A 15,137-nucleotide genomic window follows, 5' to 3' on the forward strand; every position below is an offset into this window, starting at 1 on the left:
TCAAGAACTGTGAATGCCTACTGCATTCACAGTAATAATAATAACTAGAAAAATTTCTGAAGAAATTTAGCAAGGCGCCTGCCTCTTGGTGCGTACCGTACCGTCAAAAATACTAACAGGAAGTAACACTGCGAATTTCAGGTTCCTACGGTCTTCACAGCCCTCGCAGAGGCCGTTGAAAGGTGCCATGGTAAGTCAATGGACCTCCTAGGAGCCTCTTGCTAGCAGCGTTGTCATGGAGACTCACTGACAGCTGCAGCCCTCTCTGTCTGTAAAGGCAGAAGAACCCTGGCTAAGCAGAAGTTGGTAGGACCTTCCTAAAGCTACTTCTGGTTAGCAACATGCTAACGGTTAGCCGCTAGCATGGTTGTGTTCAGTATCAGCGGGTGATGTTACTCTGTTAGTTTGGTTGAAATCCTGTACTGAGAAATGCCTAAAATGGGAGACAATCCTAAAATTCACCAAATCTGTCAAGCAGAAGTTTGTACAGGCTTCCTAGAGCTACTTCCGGTTAGCAACATGCTAACCGTTAGCCGCTTACATGGTTGTGTTTGGTATCACTGGGTTAGTGTACTCTGTTAGTTTGGTCCAAATCCTGTACTGGGATGAGCCTCAAATAGGGAGAAAATACGTCATTTATAATGTTGCCATGGTAACTCAAAATGGCGGGTGGTACAAAAAAATACTTCATGGGATCAGCATACATGTTTTAATATACACACTGTGAGGATTATAACACAAAAATCTTAGTCACTTATGCCGGGTTTCGAACCCACGACCTCTTGCACGCGCGCGCATCGAGAATTGTTTAGCTAAACCGCCCTAAACCGTTTCCCATTCATTTCCTATGGTAGTCCTAAACCACTACGGACGTAATACACCTTTTGGCCACAAGCGTGATTTTGGGGGCGCTCTTTCCACCTCTTTATTTACAGCCATAACCCACTATGGATGTAACACACTTGTTGACCACTACGCAATATGGCGCTGTTGCATTTCTGTTTTTCACCGGTAAAGAGGAAATACTGTATTTGCATTTTGTTTTTCACCGGTAAAGAGGAAATACTGTATTTGCATTGGAATTGCTGTTGGAGACGCGGACCTTGTGTATGCAACAAATATCGAGGATTTACAGACCATCACGTTCTGATCGATCACGTTCTGATTCATCACGTTCTGATCGATCTCACGTTCTGATTCATCACGTTCTGATTCATCACGTTCTGATCGATCTCACGTTCTGATTCATCACGTTCTGATCCATCACGTTCTTTATAACGGTAAGTTGTGCTTGGCGGTGGAGCATTAAAATACGGAAAATCTTTGCATCTATGATCGTGCCATTCCAGCCGACTATGCTTGTGTTCGTGCATGTAACAGTGTCGCTACTATACAATTTACTAATGATATATTCATTGAGTCACAGATTTTTTTATTCCTTGCTAAATTTGTATGAAGTATGTGTTACTGCATGAAATTGTAATCCCCTTCGGGGAATCAAACCCACCCGCTGTAGACAAGCAGTTTATGATCAGTAAATTATAAGTATAGAGGAATCATTTCCAAAAAGTTATCGATTCTGCTAAGATCTGTAATTAAATGTCTATTTTAGTGGTGTGGTTTCAGAGAAACGTTCAGTAATAAAATGACTCAAATAAGTCAGAGATATCAGATCTGATCACAGGACAATTAAAGAATAAAACTTTATCTTCTTGTACATGCACCTAGACTGGCTTGTCGGTTTTTAGAATTTGAAGGAAAATTTATTAAAGATATTTTCTTTACTGTTCTACAGGGATTGACTCGGTTATTAATTAGTCTTAATTATTATACAACAATTATTCTTAAACGTTTTTTATTGTATTTTTGTCAAACATGATCAAATCTCTTTTTGCCCCAAAACAGACGTCAAAATGCAGAAGAAAATCCTCTTCTACCCAGGAAAGCTGAATGTTGTTTTTCGCAAGGGACCCCTTGGATTTCTTCTGCAGGATCCCTCCTCTGAGGCCAAGCTGATCAGAGACAACCCCAGCTTGCGGGACAGATCTGCCCCGATGAAAGAGGATGTTGTGCGACAAAACGCTTTGACTGTGGTTCGTCAAAGAGGAGGGGATGTCACAGATGACTCAGAAGTGCTGGGAGACTATATACTCCAATTTGGCAAGTACAAAGGGAAGTCATTCAGGTGGCTTTTAGAAAATGATGTGGGTTACACTTTGTACCTCATCATGAACTTGCAAAAGGAGGAGGAATCTGGCATCTGTATTACAGAGGGCTTTAACAAGATGAGCCTCCTGGCCTTTGTTAAGTATGCTCTCAGTTTTAAGGAAATACAAGATGTCCTAAATTACGAAGCAAGCAAAGTCGGTGCTACAGCAACGTCTTCTGAAGATGATCAGCTCGTTGGATTTGGCTCTCGGGCCAAGAGTACCTGGAAGGAAATTTGGGACAGTAGAGCAGATGGTTATGCTGACTTCATACTGAAGAAGAGTTGCCTTCCTGGAACGCGGATGAACAAGCTGCAACAATACTTGCTTAAGAAACAGCAATCATCCTCCCATGATACCACTCCACAACCCAGTGTGCCACATCAACCCCTGGGTAGGTTACTGAGAATACTGTTGACATTTTTTTTTTAATGGAAACAAAAACATCTGAGACATTCGAAATTCCTCCCAAACTGACCCTTCTTTAATTTGTATACCATTTTTATTGTTTGGTCTACCTTAGTAATGGAGGAGGACGAAGCATTGGAGTCTGCAATGTTAAGCATCTCACCCTCTAAACTTCAGAGTGTGAACAGTAGGTACCCTGTTGTCACTCTTGCATTATTCCTAAATATTTTCTTCTATAATTTAATCTCCTTCCATGTTTGTCTTTATGCAAGCAGTATCAAGACCAATGAAAAAAGAGGACCGCTCAGTGCCAAAAACATCTTCAAGAGCAAAGACAGGTTTTTTATAAAAAAAAACAGGTTTCAGTACTGGAGTGTTATTTTCTCACATGAATTATGAATAGCTCTCCAAACTGAGCCTTGACCTATTGTGTTCTTGTGTTCTGGCCAAGTTCTGGTCATGTTCCTGTTACAATGCTTGTTTGCCGCCGTTACAGTCCTTATCAAAGGACCATGAATTGATCCTTGAGATGGCGATTTAGGTGAGTATTTGTTTTTATTCTGCATGTTAACCACTTTTAATAATGTTTGGTATTAACAGTGAAATATATACTTATTCACCTAGTGCTATTGCTCCACCTGCTTAGGGCTAGCACATATATAATTGGTTGTTCATTCTTTTACACATTTAATAATAATAATAATAATAATAATAATTGAACTTTATTGATCTCACAATGGAGAGATTCCCTTGTGCATCTTATCCCATCACCCTTGGGGAGCAGTGGGCTGCCTTGCGCGGCGCCTGGGGAGCAATCTGGGGTTAAGGGTCTTGCTCAGGGACCCAGAGTGCAGGCAGTGGGGATTGAACCAGGTACTTGCATCCTTCTCTGAGTGCAAGCACGCTGCTCTAACCACTAGGCCAACACTCACCATTTGGACATTCTTTTAGAAATTTGTAAAGCTCTAATAAGCAGAAGGAGTAAAAGTACAACGTTTTGGGTTTACATTATTACAACCTGTTGTGTAACATTATGATTGCTTAAATGACTGATAAATTGTCTTTCTCTAGCTCCAACGGCAACGGTGTCCAGGTCTTCAGATGCATCAGATGAACATCTGACATTAGCAGCTGACGGTAAAGAGATTTAAATCGATTATATTAAAATAAATGATTTGTTTAATGCTATTAGGCTATGTATAGTATTTGGTTTCTTCTGTTTTTTTCCAGTCCCAGCAATCCCTCAAAAAAAGCCGGTGGCCCTTCCATCTCAGCTGTCATTTTTAGTGAAGGAATCCACAAGTGAAAAGAGATCCGAGTCATTTAAAGGTTTGTATCTACTAATCCTCCAACATCCGTTCAATATAGATAGCAAAATCTGGACAATTACCACAGCTACTTCACTTCTTGTCTTAAAATTATACCAAAGTACTTTAATTACTGTACACTCTTTCATTTTATTTCTTGTATTGTACAGCTTTACTTTTAATTTATTGATCTTTCCATATTATTTAGCCTTATGTATAAGTCTTATGTTTTCCTACTTTTGTCATTGTCACAACCAAATCTCCCTATTTTGAGGCAATAAAGGTATTTATCTTAAGACATTAGGAAATATATAACAAAAATTCAACACTTCTTTTCAGATTCCAGCACAAGTGCAACCTCCTCCTCTACGCAAAGAGCCCTTTCCTTTGGGGACAGTGCTGAAGATGGTAAGAACAGAAATAATCTAGAAAATATATATATATATTTTTTACTCTGTATGAGTTATTTGATTTATTAACAGCATTTCCACTCTGTCTATCAATCGCTGTATTTTCAAAAAAAAAAAAAAATTAACACCCTGATTATGTGTTTTTATGTCGTCACAATAGTTCCCTCAGCTCAGCCACCCATTTCTGTTACCCTGCCTCAGCGTGACCATGACATCAACAGCTGGAACTGTTCTCAGCACCAGAAGCTGTGGATGAGGACAGAGATGCAAGATCTTGGGCTGTGGCCTGGGTCTCGTCCTTTGCGCAACATAGGGAATGCAATTTCTCTGTGGCGTCATCCTCCACAGCCTGAACTGATTGACGCAGTGTCTGAGCTCCCATCGCCCAACTTCTTTCAGCTGCACCCATTCTTCATTTGGAAACCCGAAAATGAAATTATGTCCCGGCTGAAAAACAATTACATCCTACCATGTCTTCATGGATGTCCTCACCCACATGTGGTTTCCGCTGGTGTTGGCCGTCCTCGGGTGATTGTTGGCTGCAGTGGGCAATATTACATTCTGTCGTCTAGACTTTGCTGTAAGTCTTGTAAGAAAAACTGGTTTGCTGACAGTCCTCGCTGGCTGGAAAAGCTGCCCAGAAGATTCACCAACCTTCTGCCTGCATTCCTAACTTACAAGAAGGCCATCTGTAAGTCAGTCATGGATGAGCTGAGACGTACTGGAAAGTCACCCACAGATATGGCAAACCAGGTGAATGAGCTCATGCATCTTAAATATGAGCGAGCTCACTTGGCATACCTACAGTCTATTGAGAGTGTCTGGGATGCAGAGGCTGGGGTGCATGGACAGAAGACCATCGGGCAGTTTGTGAGGAAAAGCAACACACCACGTCCTTTCTCCTCCTATGAAGACCCTAAAGGTTGGTGTGGTGTCTCCGTGTCAAGCTTCTACCTCACAGATTGTTTACTGGAGGAGTACAGGCGTCAAGAGCCAGCCTTGTCAAGACTCCTTCAAGGCACGTTTGGGCAGGTCTTCAGGTCTGATCACACCAGGAAGGTTGCCCGAAAAGTCACCCTAGCATCTGGGACCATGTCCAGTTATGCAGTAATGAATGAAAACTGGTTAATTGTTTCCTGGGTAATGGTCCAGTCCGAAACCGAGAGATCCTTGGAACCAATGTACCAGGGGATGGCCAAGAGGTACACGGACGCTGGAGTGGAGAAGGCAGGCTTCCACTGGGTGGACAGGTGAGAACGGCCATCCACTGTTTTTTTTTTTCAAACTGCTACAAATACTCGTTGGTAGTCAATGTAGTAAAAGACCCAAAAATCATTGCAAGACGGATTTCAATTTTTATTCTTACCAGATGAATATTGTCTTCACAAAAGGAACAAAAAAATAAATAAAAACAGACATGATGCAAGACTGAGCTAGCTGCCACTCACGGTTTAATGATACAACTTAAACAGCTAGGAAACCTGCAGCACATCAAAACACATTTTAAGAACAGGCACTGCAAAACAATATATATATAATACATTACAAAAAAAAAAAATCAACTAACTGTTCAATATCCCTGTATATTTTTGGTTCTTCTTTGTAGAGATTGCTGTGCTTCATTCAGGATCTCAGACAGTATCCCTTCTGAGCATCTAAATTGGGACGCCTGGAAGACGACCCCTTCCATTGTGTGTGAAGCAACTGCTGGTCCCCTGGCGAATACTTGTGCCTCCAGGTCATGCTTTAATAACAACATTGTAGTGAAGCTGGACTTGTTCCACTGTCTGCAGCGCTTTTCAAGGCAGTGCACATCAGAACATCACCCTCTTTTTAGTAGTTTCTGCCAGCTTCTGTCTGCTGCTTTCACTGTGGTGGATCAGGAGGATCTGAAGAAGCTCAAGGAGGCCTATGTATTCTGCGGTATCCTGCCAGCAAACCCAACAAAACAGCACACACGGGAGCACTGCAGGACCAGGATACCACAGCCCACAGAGCTACTGGACAGAGTGGAGAGGGTGATGAAACACTTTCACCTGGCCAAGGATCCCAATGATGTGCCGTTATTCAAGCCATCCATGCTTAAGACCTGGCGGATTCAAAGAGTCCACATTCTTCGTGGATGTTTGAGTGACCCTGAGCTGTCGGAAGGGATCATGTACAGGTATGGTGGAACCCTTCAGCTCAACCACGTGCCCGGAGAAGGTGCAAAGGTCCCCATCTGGATTCCTGTCAGGGGTACATCACAGCAGGAGGGATACCATTTCCATCAGGCCCAGTGGGTCACTGGAAATCTGGTCTCCACTGAGTTGTTCCAGGCTCAAGGGATGACAGGAGTTGTGCGCTGGAACTATAAGAGACTGGTGGACCTTAAGCAGCCTGGAGTTGTCCTTCCTGCAGTGTTTGATCCAGCTTTAATAGCTGAATTAAACACTGCGTCCAAGAGAGTTACTGGCCAGGAAAAGTATCCAGCACTCCAAATTTCCAACAGGGACACTGGAGAAAAATTTGGCCTGGATTACATAGAGCCAGGCTGCCGGCCAGTACCTCTGGACTGGGACAAGTACAGGACTGTGAAAAGGGAGGTACCACCTGCTTTAGCTCCACAGTTTCCTCTGTCACCATCCACCTGTGAACAAGTTCCGTCCTCTCCTGTACTTGCTGTAAGACCATCAGCAGCACAACCAGCCAGCAGTTCCTCCTGTGCAGAATATGAGGACAAGGGGATCCTTCAAGAAATCTTACAAGATTCTCCAACAAGTGAGTGAACAACGTGCTTTGCACTTATTGTTTAGAATTAAATATAGGAATTTATGCATGTGATTAATAAACTGATTAACTTTTTGTGTTTCAGAGACTTCACTTCCTCTGCCTCAGCGATCCTCACCACGGAGTGCCCGCACTGGACCTGTGAAGACAGGTGGACGGGTCTTTGTGTTGGACCACACACGCTGGACACCACCGATGAAGGAGGTGATTGATGGCTTGCTGCAAAAACACCATGGGGAGAAGGAAATCCTAAAGATCGTGGATAAAGAATATGCCCAAGTTGTTATTCAGGCCGCCACAGATCCCAACAGCTTGGTACATCCGACAACCAAATTTCATATTGCACGTTACGTAAAGCACATAGCAAAGCTATTAAACACCAGCTCCTCAATGAATACCAGCCCGGAAAAGCTTCAAGAAACCCAGGAACTGTGGCACAGTTTAACTGAGGGAAGCCAATCAACCACTGTTCCTGTGACCACCATTGAGCCGGCCACCTTCAATCCACCTGCACCTGCTTTTTCCACTTCTGTCACACAAGAGGCTATCAAGAAGATTGTTGAGGACATTTTATCTAAGCAGCAGCAGCAACAGCAGCAACAACAGCCTGAACAGAAAAAAAGGAAGACAAAGACTTGTCTTTCCTGTGGACAGCCAAAGTCTCGTTATGAGAATGATGGTTCTTCCATCCATTTCTTTTTCCAACAGGGACCTGTTCGTTACTTCTACTGCTCCAAAAAAGTGCATGATACTTACGCAGCTGAAGGACTTTCTAACCCAAAGATGTCTTTTGAGGAATTTTCCACAACATCCTTCTTTCAAAGAGAACTGCAGGAAACAAAGAAGCGTGTTGGGGAAAAAACTGATAAGAAGAGAAAAAGGACAGAAACGCAGCCAACGGGGCGTGTTTGTAGGTTTTGCCACAAGGACCTGAAACAGGGACCAAACAGCCCACATGTTCATACTGGGTTCCCTGGTGTGGCAGGGAAATATATATATTGTCCACTGAAAGTTCTGTCTACTTACCAAGGACAGGGGATGACTGGGGAAATGAGTTGGAAGGAGTTCTGCAAATCTCCTTTTTATGAGGCAGAAAGACAGAGATGGGTCGCTGAGAGGAAAAAATAGGATGTGGTCCTGTTGGGATAATTACTTAGAAATGTTATTATTGTTGGATATGTTCTTATATTAATACTTTGTAGACTCTTCAAAACCTGAATATACTGTAAATAAGCAACTGAATATATGTCAACATTTAACAGAGACCATAACAATACTGAATGATGTCCTGATTTGCTTGTTGTAAACCAAAAACATACAGCTTTTTGTTTGTATTCTATCTATCTATAGTAATACCAGACTTCCCTGAAAACTATTTTCTTTTTAGTGTTGTGGTCCAACTGTGAGCAAACCTTTTTTATTATGCATAACTTATATATATATAATATTTTTTATATAGTAGTAATACATACTTTAGTGGAATATATATATATATATATATATATATATATATATATATATATATATATATATATATATATATATATATATATAATATTGTCTTTCTAGATTTGATTACTTTTGTTTATTCTATATGATAGATTTATATGTATTTGAACAGTGGTTGTTTCTCCATTAAAACATAAAACAAATTGAAAAACATTTGCTGTTTTTAATTCATAAATTACACCTATAATATTGAGTTTTACATTATGCATATAATTGCAAAGTGTCAGTTTGCTTAATGTTTTTGAAGCTAAAGAACGATTTTTAAGTCTTAAAGTACAATAATATCTCCTATTTTAACAGATATGAAGAAAATCCTATCATAATTAACCATCAAATAAGTCGAATTTACAATAAGTGAGCCATAACAGTGAAGAAACATAGATGTATCTTGTAGTCAGAGGTCCTGTAAATTCTCTTATTGCACTTTGTTACAACAATTTGCAGCTCAACGGATGTAATTGATGAAGAAATTAGAATATATTGGGTACAAAGTAAGCAAATTGTTGCAACCCTGAGCAGGGATTGAACCTGCGCCCTCAGAGTTTTTGCACTGCAGGCTCTTGGAAGCTTTGTTTCGTTGTTACAGGAATACACAACTGGCCCCCGCGTGCAAAGCCTGCACTTTCCATCTGAGCTATACTGTAGCGCCATATATGGGCATGCAGTATTGGGACCATAAGGGGTTTGGTCCCCCATTGAAAAGCATTGGATGTTTGACACCTCATAGCTTGGAGATGCTTTATGCGACGTAGCCCAAATTTCTTGTGGAGCCTTCTCTCTAAAGGAAGAACAGACTCTGTGAAGCAGAAGTTGGTGAGACCTTCCTAAAGCTACTTCCGGTTAGCAACATGCTAACTGTTAGCCGCTAACAACATTGTGTTCAGTATCACCAGGTGATTGTACTCTCTCAGTTTTGTCCAAATCCTGTACTGGGAAGTGCCTCAAATAGGGGTGCCAATACTTAATGTCACCAAACGTGACAAAAGTTCATGGGACAGATTGGCCTCCTTTAGAAACTCAGCCTCACCACATCTGGGCCCAGAACTCAACATTTGACCAAAATGGTGTGTAGTGCCATTTCCCACATGTGGGTGGTGCTGTATTGGCCAATTGGGTCATGTCTGGGCATCATGCCAGGTCCTGTTAGAAGCAAAGGCCCAATAGGAAAGCATGTGAAATCCAAAATGGCACAGAAAACTGACACCTGACTGAAAGTCACATGAAAATTTTAAAATGTTAAGAGGAAGTGACTGTGCGAATTTCAGATTTCTACATTAATCACAGCCACTGCAGTGAGCGATGAAAGTTGCCATTGTATCTCAATGGAACGTCTCCCACTGGCCCTCAGAGTTCCGTCGTCATGGAAACTCACTGACACAGCTGCAGCGGGCCAGTCTAAAAAAGTGCAGACACTTGGTGTCCAAGTCTGCCTATTGGATTATAATGGAGAACTTTGCCTCGAACAACGCACGATTTCTCCGGAACCGTAAATGGTAGAGACGTAATTTTTTCTGTGTTTATTTCGTAAAGGATAGGGGAAGAAGACTTGCTATCGGTTTTTGCTGGAAAAAGTTTAATAAAGGCGTAAAAAATTATGATCTAAAGGACATTTTTATGAAATTTCAGAAATCCTCTGAAAATGATCCCGAACAAATCGCTCTGGCTAAAAAAGTATAAGAGATATCAAAATAATTCTTTCACCTTGAGTATCAGCAGGCTTTTGAGGACCATGTAGCTCATTTTTATGTTTGTACAAAAATCGGTGTAGACACAGTGACGATGTAAAAAAGTGGTTGATGTGGGAAAATGCAGCTCCAAAGCGTTTTTAGGATTTTGCACATTCGCTACTCCCGAACAAATTGTTCCTGCGGAAAAACCGTAACAGTTATCCACAAAATTCCTGTTTTGTGAGTGCCAGAAGGGTTGGGACATTCATGTGTGAAAGTCTCATGTCTGTACATAAAACGGTTTAGGAGTAGTGACGATGCGAAAACATGTGATGTTTTGGATTTTTAGACGTCATTTTTCAAAACCGCTCCATAGGAAATGAATGGGGGAGGTTTCGGGTTTGTGTCGGTCTGAGGTGATTTGCGAAAAATCTATAAATGCCACACCAATGAGGGTTACATTTCCCGAATCCTGACAAAAATACCTACGTTTTGATGTATAATTTGTCTGCGTAGAGCGAAAATTGAGCGAGTAAGGTCAAGTTGTTCGGAGTTTTGAAATCTTTAAAAAAGCTAGAGTGGCCCACTCTAGCGGTTGGAGAATTCCGTCATTGACTTTCATTGTAAACGATGATTTCGCTGATTTTTGGACATGAGCTTTGAGGAGTACTTGTGAGGAGACGATTACAGATATCCACATCCCGTTTTCACTTCTGAGTAGTTCACAGAAATATCTACAAACTGGAAGTTAAACGGTGTTCGTAGGTGAAAGCATGACGACACAGTACAGCTTTGAAAATGGTCCTTTTGAGGCTTTTTTGAGGCTTTCTTTCTACCCGACTCCATTGATTAATATGGGTTTTTTGGGGGGTGGTTTTTCGCTAATTTTGTTGCCATGGAAACTCGAAACCCCAATAAAAGTAGTAGCACACTATTCCCGACCGAGCCGCAAGTTTTGGTACCTATATCTTGGGGGTGCACGCTACAGTTCGGGCCGCATTTATCGTGGAATAATAAAGAATAATATTAACTAGAAAAATTTCTGAAGAAATTTAGCAAGGCGCCTGCCACTTGGTGCGTACCGTACCGTCAGAAATAGCAACAGGAAGTAACACTGCGAATTTCAGGTTCCTACTGTCTTCACAGCCCTCGCAGTGGCTGTTGAAAGGTGCCATGTTAAGTCAATGGACCTCCTAGGAGCCTCTTGCTAGCAGCGTTGTCATGGAGACTCACTGACAGCTACAGCCCTCTCTGTCTGTAAAGGTTGAAGAACTCTGGCTAAGCAGCTGTTGGTAGGACCTTCCTAAAGCTATTTCCGGTTAGCAACATGCTAACGGTTAGCCGCTAGCATGGCTGTGTTCAGTATCAGCGGGTGATGTTACTCTGTTAGTTTGGTTGAAATCCTGTACTGAGAAGTGCCTAAAAAGGGAGAAAATCCTAAAATTCACCAAATCTGTCAAGCAGAAGTTTGTACAGGCTTCCTAGAGCTAATTCCGGTTAGCAACATGCTAACCGTTAGCCGCTAACATGGTTGTGTATGGTATCACTGGGTGAGTGTACTCTGTCAGTTTGGTCCAAATCCTGTACTGGGATGTGCCTCAAATAGGGAGAAAAAACGTCATTTATAACGTTGCCATGGTAACTCAAAATGGCGGGTGGTACAAAAAATACTTCATGGGATCAGCACACATGTTTTTATATTCACACTGTGAGGATTATAATACAAAACTCCAAGTTTTCCATACCGGGAATCGATCCCACGACCTCTTGCATGCAAAGCCTGCACTTTCCATCTGTGCTACACTGTAGCGCCATATATGGGCATGCATTATTGGAAACATAAGTGGTTTGATCCAAAATGGCACTGAAAACTGACACATGGCTGAAAGTCACATGGAAATTTTAAAATGTTAAGAGGAAGTGACTGTGCGAATTTCAGATTTCTACATTAATCACAGCCACTGCAGTGAGCGATGAAAGTTGCCACTGTATCTCAATGGAGCGTCTAGCTCTGGCCCTCAGAGTTCCGTCGTCATGGAAACTCACTCACACACCTGCAGCGGCCGAAGTGCAGACACTTTGGTCACAATAAGTCCCATTGGATTATAATGGAGAACTTTGCCTCGAACAACGCACGATTTCTCCGGAACCGTAAATGGTAGAGACGTAATTTTTTCTGTGTTTATTTCGTAAAGGATAGGGGAAGAAGACTTGCTATCGGTTTTTGCTGGAAAAAGTTTAATAAAGGCGTAGAAAATTATGATCTAAAGGACATTTTTATGAAATTTCAGAAATCCTCTGAAAATGATCCCGAACAAATCGCTCTGGCTAAAAAAGCATAAGAGATATCAAAATAATTCTTTCACTGTGAGTATCAGCAGGCTTTTGATGACCATGTAGCTCATTTTCATATTTTTTATAAAATCGGTGTAGGCACAGCGACGATGTAAAAAAGTGGATGATGTGGGAAAATGCAGCTCCAAAGCGATTTCAGGATTTTGCACATTCGCTACTCCCGAACAAATTGTTCCTGCGGAAAAACCGTAACAGTTATCCACAAAATTCCTTTTTTATGAGTGCCAGAAGGGTTGGGACATTCATCTGTGAAAGTCTCATGTCTGTACATAAAACGGTTTAGGAGTAGCGACGATGCGAAAACATGTGATGTTTTGGATTTTTAGACGTCATTTTTCAAAACCGCTCCATAGGAAATGAATGGGGGAGGTTTCGGGTTTGTGTCGGTCTGAGGTGATTTGCGAAAAATCTATAAATGCCACACCAATGAGGGTTACATTTCCCGAAGCCTGACAAAAATACCTACGTTTTGATGTATAATTTGTCTACATAGAGTGAAAATTGAGCGAGTAAGGTCAAGTTGTTCGGAGTTTTGAAATCTTTAAAAAAGCTAGAGTGGCCCACTCTAGCGGTTGGAGAATTCCGTCATTGACTTTCATTGTAAACGATGATTTCGCTGATTTTCGGACATGAGCTTTGAGGAGTAACTGTGAAAAGACGATAAAAGATATCCACATCCCGTTTTCACTTCTGAGTAGGTCACAGATATATCTACAAACTGGAAGTTAAACGGTGTTCATAGGTGAAAGCATGGCGACACAGTACAGCTTTGAAAATGGTCATTTTGAGGCTTTTTTGAGGCTTTCTTTCTACCCGACTCCATTGATTATCATGGGTTTTTTGGGGGTTGGCTTTTCGCTAATTTTGTTGCCATGGTAACTCGAAATCCCAATCAAAGTAGTAGCACACATCTCGAGATCGAGCCACAGGTTTTGATGCCTATATTGTGGGGGTGCACGCTAAGGTTCGGGCCCTATTAATCGTGAAGGAAGAAAAATAAAGAATAATAAAGAGTCCGTTTAGAGGTGCATAGTAATAGGCCCTGCCCATGCATTTGCATTGGGAGGCAGTGCTGTGCTTCGCACAGCACTGCCTCCTCATTGCACATGCAAGGCAGGCGCCTAACTAGAAAAATTTCTGAAGAAATTTAGCAAGGCGCCTGCCACTTGGTGCGTACCGTACCGTCAGAAATAGCAACAGGAAGTAACACTGCGAATTTCAGGTTCCTACGGTCTTCACAGCCCTCGCAGCGGCTGTTGAAAGGTGCCATGTTAAGTCAATGGACCTCCTAGGAGCCTCTTGCTAGCAGCGTTGTCATGGAGACTCACTGACAGCTACAGCCCTCTCTGTCTGTAAAGGTTGAAGAACTCTGGCTAAGCAGCTGTTGGTAGGACCTTCCTAAAGCTATTTCCGGTTAGCAACATGCTAACGGTTAGCCGCTAGCATGGCTGTGTTCAGTATCAGCGGGGTGATGTTACTCTGTTAGTTTGGTTGAAATCCTGTACTGAGAAGTGCCTAAAAAGGGAGAAAATCCTAAAATTCACCAAATCTGTCAAGCAGAAGTTTGTACAGGCTTCCTAGAGCTAATTCCGGTTAGCAACATGCTAACAGTTAGCCGCTAACATGGTTGTGTATGGTATCACTGGGTGAGTGTACTCTGTCAGTTTGGTCCAAATCCTGTACTGGGATGTGCCTCAAATAGGGAGAAAAAACGTCATTTATAACGTTGCCATGGTAACTCAAAATGGCGGGTGGTACAAAAAATACTTCATGGGATCAGCACACATGTTTTTATATTCACACTGTGAGGATTATAATACAAAACTCCAAGTTTTCCACACCGGGAATCGATCCCACGACCTCTTGCATGCAAAGCCTGCACTTTCCATCTGTGCTACACTGTAGCGCCATATATGGGCATGCATTATTGGAAACATAAGTGGTTTGATCCAAAATGGCACCGAAAACTGACACATGGCTGAAAGTCACATGGAAATTTTAAAATGTTAAGAGGAAGTGACTGTGCGAATTTCAGATTTCTACATTAATCACAGCCACTGCAGTGAGCGATGAAAGTTGCCATTGTATCTCAATGGAGCGTCTAGCTCTGGCCCTCAGAGTTCCGTCGTCATGGAAACTCACTCACACACCTGCAGCGGCCGAAGTGCAGACACTTTGGTCACAATAAGTCCCATTGGATTATAATGGAGAACTTTGCCTCGAACAACGCACGATTTCTCCGGAACCGTAAATGGTAGAGACGTAATTTTTTCTGTGTTTATTTCGTAAAGGATAGGGGAAGAAGACTTGCTATCGGTTTTTGCTGGAAAAAGTTTAATAAAGGCGTAAAAAATTATGATCTAAAGGACATTTTTATGAAATTTCAGAAATCCTCTGAAAATGATCCCGAACAAATCGCTCTGGCTAAAAAAGTATAAGAGATATCAAAATAATTCTTTCACTGTGAGTATCAGCAGGCTTTTGATGACCATGTAGCTCATTTTC

General features: G+C 41.8%; 2 protein-coding genes across 3 annotated transcripts; both read left to right on the forward strand.

Annotated features, from left to right (window-relative positions):
• Nucleotides 1-1,021: 1,021 nt before the first annotated feature.
• LOC110368354 lies at nt 1,022-3,296 on the forward strand. Its single transcript, XM_036134240.1, has 5 exons — nt 1,022-1,280; nt 1,906-2,601; nt 2,731-2,806; nt 2,891-2,953; nt 3,067-3,296. The coding sequence occupies exons 2-5, from the start codon at nt 1,914-1,916 to the stop codon at nt 3,134-3,136; spliced, it is 897 nt and encodes a 298-aa protein (XP_035990133.1). The 5' UTR covers nt 1,022-1,280; nt 1,906-1,913; the 3' UTR covers nt 3,137-3,296.
• On the forward strand, nt 2,971-8,563 carry LOC105924873. Of its 2 annotated transcripts, XM_036134239.1 has the most exons (7): nt 2,971-3,156; nt 3,687-3,752; nt 3,846-3,944; nt 4,262-4,330; nt 4,493-5,582; nt 5,939-7,092; nt 7,187-8,563. In XM_036134239.1, exons 5-7 carry the CDS (start codon nt 4,585-4,587, stop codon nt 8,227-8,229), a joined length of 3,195 nt encoding a protein of 1,064 aa, XP_035990132.1. In that variant the 5' UTR covers nt 2,971-3,156; nt 3,687-3,752; nt 3,846-3,944; nt 4,262-4,330; nt 4,493-4,584; the 3' UTR covers nt 8,230-8,563. The 2 variants fall into 2 exon arrangements, with proteins under 2 accessions (XP_035990132.1, XP_021171157.2); XM_021315482.2 differs by lacking the exon at nt 2,971-3,156 and having other exon boundaries at nt 3,495-3,752.
• The last annotated feature ends 6,574 nt before the right edge of the window (nt 8,564-15,137 follow it).

This window comes from Fundulus heteroclitus, unplaced genomic scaffold (assembly GCF_011125445.2).
Source record: "Fundulus heteroclitus isolate FHET01 unplaced genomic scaffold, MU-UCD_Fhet_4.1 scaffold_777, whole genome shotgun sequence".
Taxonomy (NCBI): Eukaryota; Metazoa; Chordata; class Actinopteri; order Cyprinodontiformes; family Fundulidae; genus Fundulus; species Fundulus heteroclitus.

Coding starts and splice junctions, on each gene's coding strand:
- LOC110368354 (XM_036134240.1), top strand. CDS start 1,914: ATGCAGAAGAAAATCCTCTTCTACCCAGGAAAGCTGAATGTTGTTTTT. Junction 2,602..2,730: donor TGTGCCACATCAACCCCTGG/GTAGGTTACTGA, acceptor GGTCTACCTTAG/TAATGGAGGAGGACGAAGCA. Junction 2,954..3,066: donor ATCTTCAAGAGCAAAGACAG/GTTTTTTATAAA, acceptor GTTCTGGCCAAG/TTCTGGTCATGTTCCTGTTA.
- LOC105924873 (XM_036134239.1), top strand. CDS start 4,585: ATGAGGACAGAGATGCAAGATCTTGGGCTGTGGCCTGGGTCTCGTCCT. Junction 5,583..5,938: donor GGCTTCCACTGGGTGGACAG/GTGAGAACGGCC, acceptor TCTTCTTTGTAG/AGATTGCTGTGCTTCATTCA. Junction 7,093..7,186: donor CTTACAAGATTCTCCAACAA/GTGAGTGAACAA, acceptor TTTGTGTTTCAG/AGACTTCACTTCCTCTGCCT.